Source organism: Equus asinus, chromosome X (assembly GCF_041296235.1).
Source record: "Equus asinus isolate D_3611 breed Donkey chromosome X, EquAss-T2T_v2, whole genome shotgun sequence".
Taxonomy (NCBI): Eukaryota; Metazoa; Chordata; class Mammalia; order Perissodactyla; family Equidae; genus Equus; species Equus asinus.
Window position 1 is genome coordinate 13,100,432 of NC_091820.1, and position 20,501 is coordinate 13,120,932.

Sequence of the window (20,501 nt, forward strand, 5' to 3'; positions counted from 1 at the left end):
GTATATTTGCTGAATTTTTAACAAATGCATATACTTATGGAACCCAAACTCCTATCTAGATACAGAACATTACCATCACCCCAGGGAGCTTCCTCATGTTTTTTCCGAGTCACTACCTGCTCCACTCATACAGAGGTAACCACTATTCTAAATTTCTTATGCAATAGTGTTGCCTATTCTATAATTTTATGTAAATACTGTCCTCAAGCATGTATTTTTGTGTAAATCTTCTTTCACTTAGTATTATGTTTTTGAGATTCATTTATATTGTTGCTTGTGTCAGTAATCTGTTCCTTTTTATTGCTGAGTAGTATTTCATTGAGTGAATATGCCACAGTTTGGTTTATCAATTCTCCTATTAATGAACACCTGAGCTATTTCCATTTTTTGGCTATTTTGAGTAAAACTACATTCTTGAATAAGTCTTTGTGTGGAAATATATTCTCATTTCTCTTGGTTCTCAAATAAGTGGTGTCATCTAGTGTTGTCCTTTTCTGTGTCTGGCTTATTTCCCTTACCATAATGTCCTCCATGTTTATCCATGATGTTTCAGATAGCAGGATTTCTTTATTTTTTAGGGCTGAATAATATTCCATTGCCTGTACATACATTTTCTTTATTCATTGTCCATTGATGGACATTTAGGTTGCTTCCATGTCTTGGCTGTTGTGAATAATGCTGCAACGAAAATGGGAGTACAGATATCTTTTTGAGATACTGATTTCAATTCCTTTGGATATATACCTAGAAATGGGATTGCTGGATCATATGGCAGTTCTTTTTTAAATTTTGAAGAACCTCCATACTGTTTTCCATAGTGGCTGTACAAATTTACATTCCCACCTGTATTCTCTTTTGGTGTCTACTTGCATGGAATATCTTTTTCATTCCTTCACTTTGAGGCTTTTTGTGTTCTTAAAGCTGAAGTTTTGGAGGCAACATATAGTTGGGTCTTGTTTTTTTATCTACACTATATCTTTTGATTGGAGAATTCCATCTATTTACATTTAGAGTAATTATTGATAGATAAGGGCTTACTAATACCATCTTATTGTTTTCTGGCTGTTTTGTAGTTCCCTTGTTCCTTTCTCCCTCTGTTGCTGTCTTCCATTGTGAATTAATGATTTTCTGTAGTAGTATGCTTTGATTCCTTCTCTTTATCTTTTGTGAGTCTACTGTACGTTTGGTTTTATGGTTGCCATGAGGCTTACAAACAACTTAACTTCTGTCGCATATAAAAAAAAGTCCTTTTTATTCCCTCCTTTTTTGTTTTTGATGTCGTGATTTCTTCTTTTTATATTGTGTATTCATTAACAAATTGTTGTAACTATAGTTATTTTTAATATTCTTTCCTTTAACCTTTTTACTACAGTTAAGTGTAACATACCACCATGTTACAGTATTAGAGTATTCTGAATTTGACTATATACTTACCTTTACCAGTGTCTTATATATTTTCATATGTTTTTATGTTACTAATTAGTGTCCCTTCATGTTAGCTTGAAGAACTCCTTTCTGCGTTTCTTGTAAGGCAAGTCTATTGATAATGAACTCCCTTACCTTTTGTTTGTTTGAGAAAGGTTTTTTCTTTTTTCTTTTTTTTTTAAAGATTTGCACCTGAGCTAACATCTGTTGCCAATATTCTTTTATTTTTTCTTCTTCTTCTCCCCAAAGCTCCCCAGAATATAGTTGTATATTCTACTTATAGGTCCTTTCTAGTTCTGCTATGTGGGACACCCCCTCAGCATGGCTGATGAGCAGTGCCATGTCCGTGCTCAGGATCTGAACTGGTAAAACCCTGGGCTACCAAAGCAGAGTGCATGAACTTAACCACTCGGCCATGGGCCTGCCTCAAGGGAGGCTTTTTCTTGCCTTCATTTCTGCAGGAGAACTTTGCTGAATGGAATATTCTTGGTTGGCAGTTTTTTTCTTTCAGGACTTTGAATATATCATCCCACTCTCTCCTGGCCTGTAAGATGCCTGCTGAGAAATCTGCTGATAGCCTTATGAAGGTTCCCTTGTAAGTTACAAGTTTCTTTTCTCTTTCTGCTTTTAAGATAGTCTCTTTGTCTTTGATTTTTGACAGTTTTATTATAACGAATCTTGAAGAAGATCTCTTTAAGTTGAGTTTGCATGGTGATCCATGAGCTTCATAAACTTTGATATCCATATCACTGCCCAGATTTGGGAAGTTCTCAGCCATTATTTCTTTAAATAAGGTTTCTGCTCCCTTCTCTCTTAAACTTCTGGAACTCCAATAATTCACAAATTATTTCTTTTGATGGTATACCATAGATCATGTAGGCATTCTTCACTCTTTCTAATTCTTTTTTCTTTCTTCTCCTCTGGCTGGACAATTTCAAAGTTCCTGTCTTCTATCTCACATATTCTTTCTTCTGCTTGATCCATTCTGATGTTGATGCTCTGTATTGCATTTTTCATTTCATTTATTGTATTCTTCAGCTGTAGAATTTGTTTTGTCCTTTTTTTTAATGATTTCTATCTCTTTGTTAAACTTCTCATTTTGTTTGTGTAGTGTAGTTTTCCTGATTTCATTGACTTGTCTTTCTGTGTTTTCTTGTAGCTTGTTGAATTTCCTTAAAACAACTATTTTAAATTCATCGGGTAAATTGTAGATCTCTTTATCTTTGGAATTGGCTACTAAAAGATTATCGTGGTTCTCTTGTGATGTCGTGTTTCCTTGGTTTTTCATGTTCCTTGAAGTTTTGCATTTCTGTCTTCATATTTGAAGTAGCAGTCACCTCTTCCAGTCTTTATTAACTGCCTTTGGGAGAAAAATACCTTCCTTCAACCCTGCTAGGGATTCTGAAGCTTTCTCAGACCTTCTATGGATGCACCTGCTTGATGTATCTTGCTCCCTCTTGTGGCAGAATTCTTAAGCTTGTATGCCTTCTTCTCATCCTGCAAAACACTAGGCCAAGTGCTGACAGCCTCTATTTTCTCCCAAAGGTGGCACTAAAGCTCAAATTTGTAGTCTCTCTCTGGCCCACAGATTTGGGCCAGCACAGGCTTTCTGCATGTGCTCACTAGCCATCTGCCAAACTCGCTCTTGTGGCCACTATTGGGAGTGTGAACAGGGAGCTGGGCATAGGGTGGGGGTGTGTGCGAGTAAATCCCATGGAGCATTGGGCATGCCCCATGGCCAGTTGGAGGATTCCCAGTGACTCATAGGTGGGCTTCTTGATGGAGTCCTGCAACACATTTTGTAGGATCCATGTTCCTTTAATGCCCTTCCAGATTCTGATCTGCCACTTTCCCAGCCTCTTCCTGCCTCCCAGTCACGCAGTTCACAATTCAGTACTCTGGATGGAGGAAGAGAGAAATGAGCCTCTTTGGCAGTATCTCACACAGCTGGGGAAGCTGGGTGCTCACTTACACACTCTCACTTCCCCCATGGGAGAAATCATGGGCCAAGGAGATCTCTCTTGGCCCTAAGGTGTGCTGCTTTGGGAGAGGGTGATGTGAGTAAAGTCAATGAGTTCCTCTTACCCTCTCCAATGCATCCAAACTTGTATGTTTCTCCTCCACTGTTGTGCTGGAACTTCTCTGCTGGAAACCTGGACTTCCACAAAGGCTCTTTCATCTGTGGGTGATTGTCTAAAACAGTTTTCCAGGGGATCCTGGACTGCAGCTGAGAAGGGCTAGAGGTGGTTCATGGGCCATTGCAGGATCCAGAGCCAGGACTGAGGTCTGTGTGTCTCTTATCTGACACACAACTGGGTGAGACTCCTTCTGGGTCCTTTGGTGTATAGTGCTGGATCCCAAAGCTCCCATAAAGGCACTTGGTCCATGAATGGATGCCAAATTGTTGTTATTGGCAGGGGGACACAAATGAGCAGCATCTGATTCAGCCATCATGCTGATGTCACTCCAGTAGTTCTATTTTTAATTTTTCAATGAACTTCCATAGTGTTTTCCATAATGGCTGCACCAGTGTCTATGATCTGTCTTGAATTAAGTTTTGTGAATGGTGTGAGATTAGGGTCAAGGTTTATTTTTTCCCATATCAGTATCTCATTAATCTAGCACCATTTGTTGAAAAGAATTTCTTTTCCTCCTTGGATTACTTTGGTGCCCTTAGCAAAAATCTAATGACCATATAAGTATAGAATTATTTCTGGGTTCTTATTCTGTTCCATTAATCTATTCATTGATCTTTATACCAGTTCTACACAGTCTTGATTACTGTTGCTTTATCGTAAGTCTATAAGTCCGGTAGTATAAAATTTTCAACCTCTTCTTCTTTTTCAAGATTCCTTTGGATATTTTGGGCCCTTTGTTTCATATAAATTTTAGAATTAGTGGTTCATTTGCTACAAAATAGCCTGTTAGGATTATGATTTGATTTACATTGAATTGATAGATATGTTTAAGGAAAATTGACATCTAAACGATGTTGAGTCTGCCAATCTGCGAGCAGAGTGCTCCTCTTCAGTTATCTAGATCTTGTAAAATTCCTCTCAGTGGTTCTGAGTGTGTAAGTATTACATGTCTTTTGTTAAATTTATTCCCAAATTCTTTTTGTGACACTATTGCAAATTGAATTATTTTTTAAAATTTTATTTTCTAATTGAGTTTATGCAGGTCACAGAATATAAGGTCAACACACAAAAAGCAATCATATTCCTATATACAAGCAATGAACAATTGGTAATGGAAATCTGAAAAACAATACCATTCATAATAACTTGCTCCATCCCTCAAATGAAATACTTAGGTATAAATTCATCAGAACACACAGGATCTGTATATGGAAAACTACGAAGTGCTGCTAAAAGAAATCCAAGAAGATCTGAATAAATAGAGAGACATACGCTGTTCATATGTTGGAAGACTCAACATAGCATTATGTCATTTTTCTCCAAAGTGATCTATAGATTCAGTTCAATGCTAATCAAAATCCCTGCAGGATTATTTGTAGGTATAGACCAGATAATTCTATAGTTTATATGTAAGGGCGAAGGAACTGGAATAGCTAAAACAAATTTGGAAAAGGAGAACAAAGTTGGAGGAATCACTTTAGTATCAAGCTTTAATAATCAAGACAGTATGATATTGGTGGAGGGATTGATGCATAGACCAATGGCGCAGAATACAGAGTCCTGAAGTAGACCACATGAATAGAGTAGTGGTATATGATCATGGCTTTAATTTGCATTTCCCTAATGGCTAATGATGTTGAAAATCTTCTCACATGTTTATTTGTCATCCTTGTATCCTCCTTAGTGAAGTATCTGTTCAAGTCTTTTCCCATTTTTAAGTTGAATTATTTGAGCTTTGAGAATTCTTATTATTGAATTTTCTTTATATAATCTGGATACAAGTCCTCTGTCAAATATGTGAGTTGCAAATATTTTCTCCCAGTCTGTAGCTTGTCTCTTAATTCTCTTGATGGTGTTTTGGCAGAGCAAAAGTTTTTAATTTTGATGAATTCCAATTTATTGGTTTTTTTCTGTTGTAGATTGTGCTTTTGGCATCATTTCTAACCCCAGGTCATGAAGATTTTTTCCTATGTTTTCTTCTAAAAGTTTTATACTTTCATGTTTTACATTTGCATCTATGAACCATTTCAAGTTAATCTTTATATAAGGTGTGAGGTGTGAGGTGATCAAGGTTCATTTTTTTACATATGGATGACCAATTATTACAAAAACAATTTGTTGAAAAGACTATCATTTCTCAATGAATTGATTTTGCACCTTTGTCAGAGATCAAATGACTCTATTCATGTGGTCTACTTCAGGACTCTGTATTCTGCGCCATTGGTCTATGCATCAATCCCTCCACCAATATCATACTGTCTTGATTATTAAAGCTTGATACTAAAGTGATTCCTCCAACTTTGTTCTCCTTTTCCAAATTTGTTTTAGCTATTCCAGTTCCTTCGCCCTTACATATAAACTATAGAATTATCTGGTCTATACCTACAAATAATCCTGCAGGGATTTTGATTGGTGTTGTATTAAATCTATAGATCACTTTGGAGAAAAATGACATAACTGCTACATTGAGTCTTCCAACACATGAACAGCATTTGTCTCTCTGTTTATTCAGATCTTCTTGGATTTCTTTTAGCAGCACTTTGTAGTTTTCATTATACAGTATACAGTATATTAGAATTGCTAAAACAGAAAATAGTGACGACACCAAGTGCTGGCAACCGGAACACTCACGTATTGGTCGTGGGAATACAAAATAGTACGCCACTCTGAATAATTGGCAGTTTTTTATAAAATTATACATACACTCACTATGTGACCCAACAGTGATAGCCAAAATCCGGAAAACAATCCAAATATTCTTCAAAGGGTGAATGGATACACTGTGGTACATCCACGCAATGGAATAGTACTCAGCAGCAAAAAAGAATAATATGCACAACAGCTTGGATGAACCTGAAAGACATGGTGAGTGAGACAAGCCAGTGTCAAAAGGTTGTGTACTGTATGATTCCTTTTATTTGACATTCTTGAAAAGGCAAAACTATAGTGCTGGAAAACAGATTGGTGGTTGTCAGGGGTTATGCATGGAATGAGGGTTTATATGTCAATGAGTAGTACCAGGGAGCTTTTTGGTTGTTGGAACTGTAATGTACCCTCTTTGTGGTGGTAGTTACACTAATCTATACATGTGTTAAAGTTTATAGACCTGTTTGCTAAAAGAAAAAAGTCAGTTTTACCATATGATAATAAAAAATAAAATTATTTTTTAAAATGTCAAACTTCATTCTGTTTTATGAATCTTTGTATGTGACCTTATTTTTGTTTTATATTTTGTTTGGTTTTGATTTTTCTCTCCTCTCTCTCTGCTTTGATGTCAGTCAGTTTCATCAATTGTTCTTTATACTTGGTAAGCCCTTTTAATTTAGAAACCCATATTCTTCAGTTCTGTGAGTTTTCTTGATTTTTGTTGTTGTTAATTATCCCTCGCCTCCATTTTCCCTGTTCTCCCTTGCTGATATTTTTCAGACATTAAGCCTCTTAGCTTAGTTCTCTAATTTTCTCTTCTGTTTTCTTTCTTTCCTCTTCTTTCCTTCTGTATTTTTGTCTCTTTGTCTATTTTTGGAGACTGACTTAATTTTAAATTTGAAATCTCCTATTGTTTAATAACCAAGAGTTTATTTTTTGTTCTCTGTTTTCTTTTGATGGTATCCAATTCTTGTTTCATTGTTGTAATATCTTCTCTTGATGGTGGTGTTTTTCTTCTTCCTGAATACTTCCTTTTTTATTTTGTTGTATGTATTTCTCATTAGATGCTATCCTTCAATATCTATTGGGCCTTCTTTGCTTATATTTTGGAAGAGGATGAAAGCACTAATTGGAAGTTCATAGTGTGTTGTGGGGCTTGTCAACTTTGAGCTTCACTCTTCAGCAGTCTGGCTGGGCTGGATAGTTAGGGAACCCCCAAAGACAGTATCATTGGCTCTTTCCTTTTGGTCTGGTTTTTGTCTTTTTTGTCTCCTCTTTGGAGGGAAAGACCTGGTTCAGTGGAGGGAGAGGGCTGTTGGTCTCAGCATCCAAGATACTCATTTAATCCCCCTATTTCCAGTCCAGCATGTTGTCCTCAACTGTGTCTGTGTATTGCCAATTGAGAGGGCCTCTCTTTTACCTTTTCAAGGAATAAATATTTATTGGTCTGCTGTGGCAGGAAGGATCTGGGGATCTAATTGCTTCTGAAGCAGACTTTCAACTAACACTTATTTTAGCCAGTCTCCTCCCCTCTTTCACTCCCACCTTCATAGGTATCTAGTGCTGCCAATCTGAGTCTTTCAGGCATCATTCTATGTAAAATCAGATTTGGTCTTGTTTTATCCTTGTGCTTAGCTTGCGATTCAGTTTTCTTTACTTGATCTGTATGAGTGAGAGTTCTAATTCAAGTGAACAGAAGTCTGAAGAATCATTAAAACAGACCTCTAGTCATGGCCTCTCAATCTGTTCCCAAACTAAGTCAGTTTCCAGATGCAGAGCCCCTTCAAAAAGGGGCATCTGGGTCACCTTAAGAAAGGACCCCATTATGCAGCCAAAAATTTATACTGTTAATCTTTCTCCTAGCCTTTCCAAAAGTGACCTGTGACCATATACAAGGGTCTGTGCATTGGGGAAAGGGAACTAATCAGATTTTGGGGGGATTACTAGCCACTGGCTTTGAACTGACACTAATTCTAGGAAACTCAAAATGTCACTGTGATCCACCAGTCAGAGTAGGATCTTATGGAGGTCAGAGGATTAGTGGAGTTGTAGCTCAGGTCCTTCTCACGGTGGGTCCAGTGGACGCCCTAATCCACCCTGTGGTTATTTCCCCAGTTCTGTAATGCATAATAGGAAGAGACCTACTCAGCAACTGGTAGAATCCCGACATTGATTTTTCTTGAATCTTCTAAATAATTTACTGTTCATCAGTTTGCTTTCTAGTTTACAAATTTTATTGCTATCACCTCTTCCCGTTTGTTTTTCCTGTATTTGTGTGTTTATGACTTAAAATTTTTTTTTTTTTATTGTTTTAGTGGAGTTCCAGTAGGGAATGAGTATGGTGCATATGTTCTGTTCCATCTTTACTTGCAACCTCTATCTATATTCTTTTACTAGATGATGTTGATCATGAATTTGTATCTCAAGCCCTACTTCTATTTCCCCTCTTTTCTCTTTGCATGAGCTCTCAGCATGCATTTACAACTGCTTACTCAACTTTTTCTCCTAATATATCTAATACACATCTCAGATGCTCAATTCCCAAGCCTCTCCTTGAAATGCCTATTTCTCATCCAATCTTCTTATACTTAATACTACGACCAGCCACGCACTTGCTCAATCCCAAATCCCCTTCCTTCTTTCCTACATCAATTTCCTAAGCAAGTCCTATCAGTTCTAGATTCAAAATATATCCAGAATATCCACCTCTCTCCATCTTTATGGCTGCTACCCTGATCTAAGCTATTTTCGTTTCTCACCTGGGTCCGTGCAGTAACCTCCCAACTGCTCCCTGCTTCCACTCTTGCCCTGCTACAAACCACTGTCTGCACAATAGCCAGAGTGAAAATTTTGAATTCTAAATTAGGCCACATGCCTTCCCTGATGCAAGGCCCTCATTGCCATTCCCCTGCACTTTGAATGGCGTCTACACTCCTTCCTCTGTCCACAAGGTCCCTGCCTAACTCTGACTTCAACTCCTGCCAATGTCTTCCTTGCTCCCTCTGCTCTGGTCACACAGGCCTTTTTGTTCATCAGACACACCAAGCTCATTCCCTCCTTTGGGCCCTTTGCAGTTGCCATTATGTCTTTCCCATATCGTCACATGGCTCACACCTCACTTCATTTAAGTCTCTTCTCAAATAGCATCCCCTCTGAGATGCCTTCCCTCACCACCCTCTCCACCTTTCTCCTAGATTCCCCATTACTCTCTATTGCATCGTCTTGTTTATTTGCTTCTGAAAGTATCTTGTTCTTTAACTTGGTCTTTCTCTTGCCATTTGAGTATAAGCCCTTTGAGGGCATTGGTCTTATCTGTCTGTTCTTTGCTGGTACCATCACATCTAGAGCAGAATCTGGCCCATAGTAGATAGATACTCAAAGACTGTTGGATGAGTGGGTCAGGGGGTGGGGGGGGGGGGGGGCGTTGAATATGTGCTTGTTGAGTTCTACACTATTTTCATGTTCATTCTTCTGGGACATCTCAGAATTGAGCCTTTATATAGAATTTTTTCCCACCTTGACTGATTCTACTTAAGAATGCATTTATTTGTTCCTCTCTCTCCCTACCAATAAATCTGTTTTAGGGCTGCATATTTGAAGTCCCAAATAGCAGATTGCTGATCCTCTTTTCTGCCTTTAGCCAAGAAGTCACCTTAAGCTATAATTTGTGCAGGAACCTGGATGAGACTTTGATGGAGGGACAACTGGTACACTTTCTCCCTCAGACCTGACTGATTATGGTGCCGATGGAGTATTTCTAATCCAGAAATAAGGTTTCTGGATTAGAAATGAGAGATTGCAACTAGAGATTTAGTCCTGATAGCTCACCTCTCAGTATTAGGAATCTACTTTTGCTTTTCTGCTCCCTCTGTCAGTCTTGTAATTTTAAACATCATTCTCTGCCAGCCACTGATCCTGTTAAAACTGAGGGTGAGATTCAGGCAGGGCTGGAGAGGTCAGTCAGTTTCATTGCATCATCTTCAGAAAAGAGTTGAGAGACTACAAATTGTCAAACTTCCTGTGTCTGGTAACCAGCTTTAAATATGATGCTTTCCAGGCTGCTTGTCCTTGAGTCATATGGCACTTAAGTATTTATGGGTCCAGTTATAAATTTATTTTTACTATCTAATGAAGTAGGGATGAACCCAGGAAATGACCCCTTTGCTCTTTTGTTTTTCTTCTCTCTGTTTTGTACAACTCAGGAGGTTCATCAAGAACGGATTGCATTGGAAAACCAATTGGAACAACTTCGTCCAGTCACTGTGTTATGACTCCCAAGATTCAAGTAACAGTGGTGACCTTTTCTGCCAAGGTCTTTCCTTTGAATTTTTCAACCCAACTACTTGTCAAAGATGTCTGAGACTGTGTCAAAAGCTGTGAGCAGCAGAATATAATCCATATCACCTTTTCTCTTGTACTTCACTTGTGCATTTGACTGTGGTGGAAAAAATACAACTAGTTATCACACTTGAAATTGTAATTGTCAGTGGAATTTATCTCCCTTTCTTAAGTACTTCCTTAAGGTGTTAGATGTTGCTCCCTACCAAAAACCAATCTTCTAGCAAATAAAAACAATTTAGAGAATTATTTATTTAAAGGATTTATGATTTGTACAAAACCTTATAACTGAGTACCTTCAGGATGCTTGTTTTATTTTTGTATGTATATCATATACAGTAGGTTGGTTTCCTGAATAGTTGAGATTCCAACTGGATAGTCTTTGGCATGATGATAATAAAAGCTAAAATAAAACAAAAGTATCGGATTTAGACTGGCGCTGTGCTCTCCACAACTATATGCCAAAAATTGCTTCTCTAGTGCCATTTTGATATTATATCTAGCTATAAATAATACATGACTCTTGTTTTCTATTGAATGGCAAAGATTTACTGAGTCTTTACTCCTCCATAAAGTGGAAGTTTCGTCAATGATCTATTTAACTTGGCCCAACTAGACCATCAACCCAGATAACTCATTCCTTTCATGTAAATTTTCGGGCAAGAGCAATCTGCTTTAACTGCCTCGCCCAATCAAATTAAATAAATAGTTGCCAGACCTCTACTCTTATCCTGCATGGGATAACATATCTGTAAATGCATGAATTTGGAAACCACCTATCAAATATGAAAGGCTGATGAGACTGTTTGGACTGATAAATATTTGGTGTTGAACCCCAAACTGAGGAAGAAGGGGAAATGGTTGTTACCAGCAATCCAACCATCTCTGGTACTTATTTTTGTCTTTGTTATTTTAACCTGGATTGTGAGTGTATTGGGTATGAAGAAATAATGAAAGCAAGCCAATCCTCACACTGGATATACTACTGTTTTGTTCTCTGTGAAGCATACCCTTAGGAGGTGATTGGTTTATGTACAGTCCAGAGGAGCCCAACTGACTCCAATGTAAGTCATGTAAAATAGTAAGCTCAAATTGCAGAAGCTAGTATCCTATAGAAATTTAGATAGCCACTGCTTCTCCTGAAAGCCCAAGTTGAAAGTGAGCATTGACCAACCGTAGAGGGATTGGGGCACACCAGCTTTAACATCACTTCCAGAGACTGATGGAAGAAACGCTGTCTCTTGTACATTTTGCTAATTTACCCATTCTTAGGACAGAGGGGTGGGGTGTGCCTAGGCTCCTTTTTGAAGTAGTTTCGGATAGGTTTGCAGAATGTAGGATTAAGCCTTTGATTTTGGTCGAGTTGATGGCTTTTAGAAAAAGTAGGCATTTATTTAATGCTTCCTTTTCCATTGGCAAGCTTTATCAATAGCTTAATAGCCGAAGAGAAAGGCTCAAACAGATGATATTTTTCCAAAGAAAAACAAATTGTTGATTCTGTTCTATGCATATTAAAGGATTTTGCATTGATTTGATTTTGGAAATCACAAAACTTGAACTATTTCTCTATTGTACCTTTCCTTCCCTTTTGGCTGTCTTTTTTTGTCCTTGTGGGAAGGGTTTGGAGTCAGTTTAAACCCTTTCTAAGGTTGTGAATGGGTCATTGCAGATTTTTTAGGTAACCTCTTTTCCCATGTTCTGAGATCTGGGGGGCTGCAGCAAATTTTATCAACAGTGTCCTTGTTGCAGACACTTCACAGCATGTTTGCCTTTTGTTATATTCAATCCAGGAAAGACTAGCATGCATTTTATCTCCTAATCTTCCAGTCCATATGCACTCACTCAACGTAGCACTTCATATCCATTAAACAGACATACAAACTAAGGAATGTTAGTCTACATTATGCATTTAAAAAATATTGACATGTTGTTTTCCCCCATCAAGTCAGTGCCAGAGTGAGCCCAATTAGGAGGTTGAGGTTTCCATTAGTTGGCTTGGTTTTCATTAAAGGAAAAAACTTGCACTGGATGATCAAAGCCCCGTGAGTTGCATAGTCTCACCAATGTTTTAAGATAGGCATTGCATTAAAGCACACGCCAATAATCTCTATACCCAGCCTTCTTGACTGAACTTAATAGTGACCACAGTTTATTAGTTGCTTAGAAGTGGATTTTTAAAAAGCAATTAAATACACACACACACATATACATACATACACACTTCTCATTATTATTACCTAACTAGTGTTCATCCTGTATTTCTCTGTTTTTTTAGGATGTGCACTTTCAGTTTAGGATTATAACTCTTGATAATGTTTCTGTGAGCCTTTAATGTGATTTATAGGAAGGCTGGGTTATTGAAATCACTATTATACCTCTTGTATAAATCTACTCAAAAATTAGACCTGCTTGGGGAGCATTCTTGGACAGGGTCCATGTTGCCCCCATCCATGGGGGTTTAATGACCTTGTTGTTAAGTGCTCTACCTCCATAGGGATCCTTTAGTCCCAAAGATGAAAGCACAGTAGGAGTTGGTAGCGGGCTTATTGGGTATCTCAGTATCTCTTGAATGTGATGTATTGCTTTTGCCACCTCCCTATCCAGCAGACATGAAGCAAAATGAAAAGGCAGATATCTGGAATGGAGGTGCATGTTGTAATCAAGGCAGATATTTGCCTTAATTAAGGATCTAACTCCTCTTTAAATATTAGAGAAGTGCTTTGGGCCTGATTGGGAGAGGAGGCAGCTTAACTGGAAATTATGCCCATTTTACTATTATTGGAGAATAGGATGTCAGAGCTGAGAGGACCTGTACCCATCTCCTGCAGTTTGCTTGTGAGGAAATCGAGGCCCTAAGAAGCCAGTTCCTTGCCCAAGAATCCATAGAAAGAGGTAGCTGGTGGCAGAGTTGGGATGCCAACCTGATTCCAAGTTGAGTCTTCTAGCCTCTAGCAATACTAAAAATGGATTATAAGGGTTTCTTCTATTTACCATGTTGAATTTTATTTACTTAATCAGCCTTAGAATATGAAAACACGTTTTAATGAGTTTTAGATCTAGATATTTCTCTTGGATTGAGGCAGAAAATAAAGTCTGAAGGGAAAGAATATGATTGAACTATTTGTTCTTTTGAACACCTCACCTTTCATGATGCAATAAATTACTCTGAGTTTCTTGGCAGAACTTTTGACAGCTGTTGCTTTGAATGGATTCCATTCCTATATTCCTTATGGGAGTTTGTTTTTAAAATAGACTACTGTGATTGAAATGAACTCAATATGTAGTAAGTTATAGTTTTCTTCAATATATCTTTGGTTACTTGGGTTGCAAATGTTCAATTTCAGCATATTTTAGGGTGAGTAATCAAAAACGTGAATTTCCTTTGATTTCCTACCAATGTCTGAACTATCATAAAGCATTCTTCTCTTCATATGTGACTAGGTTCTGTAGTCTGTTTCTAAATGATATTTGTTTATTTCTTAAGTGATCTCACAACCATGGTAATAATAGATGTGTACTCAGAAAATCAATAACAAAATAATCTGGAATGGGTGTGTTTCTTGCAATTAAAACAGGCATTTGCAAATGTTGTCTTCTAAGCAGTAGTTGGAAAGATCTCAATTATAGTATAACACCTTAGAGTTAAAAACATTTGTTCAACACAAACTAGAATCACACCTCCTGACTAGATATCACCAAGGGAATGCAATTTTAAAAATATAAAAAAAGAATTTGAAATATCATAGCAACCAGATCTTCCCATATTATTGACAAGTAGAACTCAGTAGGTTGTGGTTTGAACATTATGAATGTGAACAGACTGAGCTATCAGTTCAGAAGTCTTTTTTTCCTCTAGTTAAATAGAACACAAGTAACTTTGGTTTCTCTTTTGAACCGGTTTACTCTGTTTCAAGTGTACTCTTTTTTAAAACTGTGATTTCAAAGGATCGCTTGAATTTGCACTTTAGTTATGGGTGTTTTGTTATGGTTTTTTTGCATCATGACTCAGTGTGGTTCTCCTACTAAGAAGTGGGGATTTGGGTTTTTAGAGCCCTGAGGTGGCATATCTTGCTTCTCCTTGGGCACAGGCTAAGGGAGACTGCCCACCAATGCCAACAGATTGGTCATGGATGGCAATTTGAATGTGAGTCTTACTCTGTGAGGCACCCTGCTTTTGCTTGTTTGCAATGAGAAATGTAGCTAGTTACATGACCCTCCCAAGAGCAACAGTAAGAACTTCAGACACAGAGGGTCAGACTTTAAAAGCAATGCAAGCAGATTCTAAGAGCTGCTTCCCTCCCCAAAAATAGGCTTTCAGAGGTTGCCTTACAAGCGTTCCCTAAAACAGTCTGTTAATGTGAGCAAGACATCCCAGGTACATAGTTGCTTTTAGGCTTGTATAGTTATTTTCTACATTTACTAATACACTTGATGATAAAGGAACCTTTTCTAAAAGGCATTGCAGGGTTTCAATTGAGAGGACTTGTTCTAATTACAGAAGCGTTGCTCTGGTCTCCTGAGTTGGAGAATGTTCATATTTTATGTTTTGTCAGTTCTCCTGCCTTGCTCTTAGCTAAGTTCATGGCTGTGGGAGGTTGGAGAAAGTGGGTTTATGACTCTGAAGACCAGAGGACATTGGACTTTTAAGAGGGCTTGAGTTGGGATTTGAGGGCTACAGCCCTCAAATATTTTTGTCTTCAGCACAAATATGATGTTCAAGTGAGCCAGAGGTGGGAAGAGCCATTTTAGTCTTCATAGCAGTGGGCCCGGAGAGATCATGAGCTGATGGTCTATTTTAATCTTGAAAGTAAAAATGTATATTTTTTCACTACAGGTACATTAAACAGTAAAATGAGTAACAGCAAAGTATATATTTGATGCCTTCTGTCTTTTCATGATGATGTGCTAACAAGTTGTGTTAATACTTAGCCAGAGTCTCATTCATTTGCTAAGCATTGGGAATATTATGTATATTGATCTTAAGCATAAATAAATATAGGGCATCCTATATTTGGATTGTGACTTGTAGACTCAAGCTAACCTTACTGTCTCTTTTTCATATTTGTTGGAAGGTGTGTTAAGAACATAGTAGGTTAAGAATTTCCAACTTTAGAAAATGTACATGATGTGAAACTGGGGTGCTATGTTAAAAATAAATGTATGATAACGAAGTGTGGCTTTTATGGAGTCTTGGTGTCAATATATTGTGGTCCATATTTGGTCTCATGCATTTAATGCAAGTGACGTGAAAAGGAATTGGAAGTCTTCCCAATTAAATCAAAGTCTGAGACTTGATTATTTTTACCTCCTGGTGATCTGAGCTAGGTCCTTAAATGTCTGCACACGGTAAACACTGGGCAGTCATGAGATATCATGGCTAACTCGCAGTGCATTTTAAAGATCCACTGAATTGAAAACTTGCCTTAACGTGGGATCTGGTTATTTGCTTCATCTTGTCAATGTTCTTTTGTTCAAAAATGTTCTCAGCATGATGTCCTTAGCTGGAGTGGGAGTAAAGGGGAGGGATCAGGAAGAATTGGCTTGAAATCCCAGCCAAGTACTCTGGCACCAAAGTTGCAGTTTCTTACCTTTAAAATTTGAATTTTAGGAGGCACCAGTCTCCTATCAGGTAGAGGTTTTATCCTGTATTGTAGGTGCAAATGGTGGGTTACACATAGGATATTTCCAATCTCGTAGTTCCAAATGCCAGACTAACTCTGGAATAATCATCCCTGATTTGGCTCATAAGCTTAGACACTGGAGATCACCAGGCCCTGACCTTTCCCAGGCACTGGTGAGGATCACTGGGTCACATACTTTAGAGATAAAAGAGATGTGAGATCAAATAGGCAAGTCATTCACAAAGTGTAGCCCCCAGATCAGCAGCATCAGGGAACTTATTAGAAATGCAAATTCTTGGGACCCGCCCCAGACCAGTTCAATCAGGAAGTCTGGGAGTGGGCCTGGCAATGTGTGTGTTAATAAGCCCCCCAGGTGATACTGATGCTCACTAAAGTAGAACTGCTGATCTAGCTAACATCATTTTACAGTCAAGGAGGCAGTGGTGCAGAGAGGCAAAAGTGACTCATCTAGGGTCTCAGCTAATTCAGAGCCAGGGATCAAAATGTTCTCAGGGCAGACTTTCTGCTGTGCAGCTGTGTCCATTCATGAGTTTGTTCCCTCTCCTGACCTTCCTTCCACAGATGTTTACTGCGCCTCTACAGTGTATCAAGCACTATGCGAGGAGCTAGAGATGAGACCTACAAGATGGAATCCCTTCCTCAAGGAGCTCACAGAGACTTGCAAATGAATTGCAGTGCAGTGTGGGATAGGTACTGCGATGTATTAATCAGGGTGGGCTAAGTGCTATAACAAATAACCCCAAGAGTTCAGTGGCTTGACACAATGAAAGTTTATTTCTCACTCACAGTCCAGAGTGGATGTTCATAGTTGTGCCATTTTCTTTGTGGTTATGCAGGAACCCAGAATCCTTCCATGTGTACCTCCATCTTCCCCTAGGGCTCGAGAGTTTTCTCCTTTTTAGCCAGTGTGTGGAGAAAAGAGAGACTGCAGAGAGGATACAATTTCTCTTCACAGAAGTGACACACATCACTTCTATGCATATTTCATTTCCCAGAACTCAGCCATATGATAGCAGTTAACCACAAGGGAGCCTGGGAAATGTAGTCTAGCTCTGAGCTGAAGAGGAAAAAGTTGTGGTGAACACAGTTCACCAGTAGACACAAGGCCAGGTTGCTCTGAAAACACACAGGAGGGCCATCTAACTCAGACTGTGGGGATCCAGGAAAGCTTCATGGAAGAGTCTTAAAAGAGGGATATGCATTAACTAAGAAGAGGATGTTCCAGGCAGAGGGAGCTGTGTGAGCTGAGGCAAGTCGGGGTAAGAGTGTAGTGTATTCTGGGAACTGCAGAAGATTCCCCTCTGGATGGAATGGGTGGATGTGGAGTGTGGAAGGGAGGAAGCGGCAAGAGTCAGGCACAGGGCCTGATGGGAAGGCCTTGCATATCATGAGACGGCATAAAGCATCCTGAGATTACAGCCCTTTTCAAGATTTAAGCACAAATGCATGAAGTCACTTCACTAATATTTAAGAAGTGATTTGTGTTCTCCCAATTTTTTCCTACCCCCTAGATTGGAAATGTTTCACTGGGAGATTGCAAACTAGCATTTCTGACATGAACCAAGTCTGTTAGTTTGATTTTTTTACACATCTTCTGGCATGTGTTTAGACAAGGGACCAAAGCCCAGAACACAGGGGACTAAACCCTGGTGGGCAGGAGTCCTATTGGATGACATGAGACTTTTTCCATCCTCAACTCTTTCTTTTTGGGGGAGATATCAGGGGCCCCGAGATGACCAAGAGGTGCAGGGCTCTTTTTTTTTTTTTTCCTTTGGTGAGAAGGCTTATCAAAGTGTAGAAATGAAGAGTTTGGAAATGAAGCTGAAATAGCCAATTCCTTTTGAATAAAGGGTTCTCAGTTGAAGTTATTTAACAATTCTGAAAAGTCCCCAGGCCTTGGGGAGAAAATGCTCCCAGTGTAGCATCTCCATGGCAAACTCCACCTTCAAAGAGTGCTGCCATATTGTTTTTTGAATATGCGGTGTTCTGGAAGTGTGAACATTAGTATTTGCAGGTATCTGAGTGGTTTTCCCCTCATTGCATTTTTCTTTAAAAACATAGAATAAAAAGGATCTTTATCTTTGGTTATAAGATTGTAACCCAGATGTACCTTCTTTTATTTGCCCTGAAGTCCTCTTAGCAGATTTGGCAAAAAAAAAAAAAAAAAAAAAGCATTTGGCACAGGAACTGTTTAAAATTTTCAAGATTCACCTGTGAGTATCCTTTAGCATCCTAAGCAAAAGCAACATCAGCAGAAGACATAAATATTACATGTCTATCTGTGTGTGTGTATATATATTTCTGTCTTCTGCTTCTGCTCATGTGCTTATACTTGTGATATAAATGTAAATGTATATTTAAAAAATAGTAGCCATGGGCCTGGCCCCATGGCTGAGTGGTTAAGTTCACACACTCTGCTTCAGCAGCCCAGGGTTTGCCATTTTGAATCCTGGGCGGGGACCTACACACCACTCATCAAGCCATGCTGTGGCGGTGTCCCACATAGAAGAACTAGAATGACTTACAACTAGGATATACAGCTATGTACTGGGGCTTTGGGGAGAGAAAAAAAAGAGGGAGATTGGCAACAGATGTTAGCTCAGGGCCAATCTTCCTCACCAAAAAAAAAAGCATACCTCAAAAAAAAAAGAGAAAAATAATACGTATAATTTGAAAAACAAAACATCCACAGGAATTGTTTAGAACACAAACCAATAGAATATTTTTTTGGGGGAGGAGCATTTTATCATTGACCAATGTCTAAACAATTTCAAAATTGCTGGCATATGGTGATGATAAAAGCAAACTGACTTTTATTCAATTTTATTGTTGTTTTTTAATTTTCTACAGAGAATGTACCCTTTATTCTTGGACCTGGGGTGGACCACTCCCATCTTTGGTACACCACTGGGAACACAGCACATGCCTCCACCCCTGTATTAGACTTAATCAAAGCTGCAAGGCTGAAGGAAAGCCAAGGGGAAAGAAAGATAATGTTTGGGGAATGAAATAAAGGAAAGCAAAGCAAATTAAATACAGATACAGAGAATTGTCATGCAAGACCTTTGAAATGCAAATGAAATTGGCTCTAACCTCAACCCATGTGTGGTGAGAGCCTGCATCTCAATCTTTCTGGAGATTCTGAGAGGCAGAGGTAATGGTGGAGGAACTGATGTTTTTATCCTAGTCACTTCTGGCTCTAGTATGCTTCCTAGGAATTAGTTTGATAGATGGATCATCTGTTTCCCCCCTAAACATCATTTACACAAGGCATTTGTGTGTATGTGTATGGAGAATGGGGTGGAGTGGGAAAGGGGCAGAATTTATAGAATATTTAGGGAAATGGGAGCTTGTAAATAGTTTATATCCAGGCCTACCACATCGCACAACTCCAGGGGACATTGTTCACATTGTATTCTATGCGAAAGATGACCCTCTGAGTTTGTGATTGAGCTGTCTTGTTTATAATAGCTCCATGCTTCACAGTCCACTCTTTCTCAAAGTGTTCCTCCTTTCCGTCTTTATATTGTTCTGCTTCTGCTAGTTGAGGGAAGGTGGGCAGGTGGCAACTGTGGGGATCCTGCCAGTATTTCTAATTCAGTGCTCATACCCCCACTACAGATCTCTCTTCCACTCTTCCTGTTTCTAGTCTGAGTCTAGGCCAGTAGTTCTCAACTGGGTGCAATTCTGCCCCTGCCACGCAAGGAACATTTGGCAATGTCTAGAAACATTTTTGGGTTGTCACCACTTGAGGAAGCATCTGGTGGGTAGAGGCCAGGGGTGCTGCTAAACGTCCTACAGGACACAGGACAGCGCCAAATGTCAATAGTGCCAAGATGGAGAAACTTGCTTTAGAGGAGCTCCTTGGGCTTCCCTCCATTTCCCTCAATTATCCAGAGCAATGGAGCTTTCTCACCACTACTACCAGGGACACCCTTTCACAGGGTGCTAAATTAGTCCACTAATTCAGATACCGCTAGGGTCCAAGCCTGAATGTAAATGAGTGAAGCAAGTCAGGAGTAAGATAAGTGGCACTGGCCCATACACCTCAGTGATAGGGAACAATAGGTGGAGACTATGACAAATTGGAGCTTGCATACCTTGTCTATAAAGGCAGCTCTAGATTCTTGCTATACACACTCCTGTATTGCTAGATTTCTGATTCCTTGAGAGAGGCTCAATATCTCATCTCCCATACTCCCCAGAAAGGCCCTTTTGTGTTATTTACTTTTTTATTGAGGTATAATATACATACATACATGCACTAATTTTAAGTGTTCATCTCAATGGTCAAGGTAGAGAATCTTGAAGA

General features: G+C 38.9%; 1 protein-coding gene across 18 annotated transcripts in view; it reads left to right on the top strand.

Annotated features, from left to right (window-relative positions):
- REPS2 (RALBP1 associated Eps domain containing 2) overlaps positions 1 to 15,718 on the top strand; it is a 245,308-nt gene extending 229,590 nt beyond the window's left edge. For all 18 annotated transcript variants that reach the window (XR_011499666.1, XM_070502324.1, XM_070502328.1 and 15 more), the window contains one exon: positions 10,412 to 15,718. Coding sequence is in view for 17 of the 18 variants with exons in the window: in XM_070502324.1 (XP_070358425.1) it covers positions 10,412 to 10,480 (69 nt within the window). In the remaining variant the exon portion in view is untranslated. The remainder of the gene's footprint in view (positions 1 to 10,411) is intronic.
- The last annotated feature ends 4,783 nt before the right edge of the window (positions 15,719 to 20,501 follow it).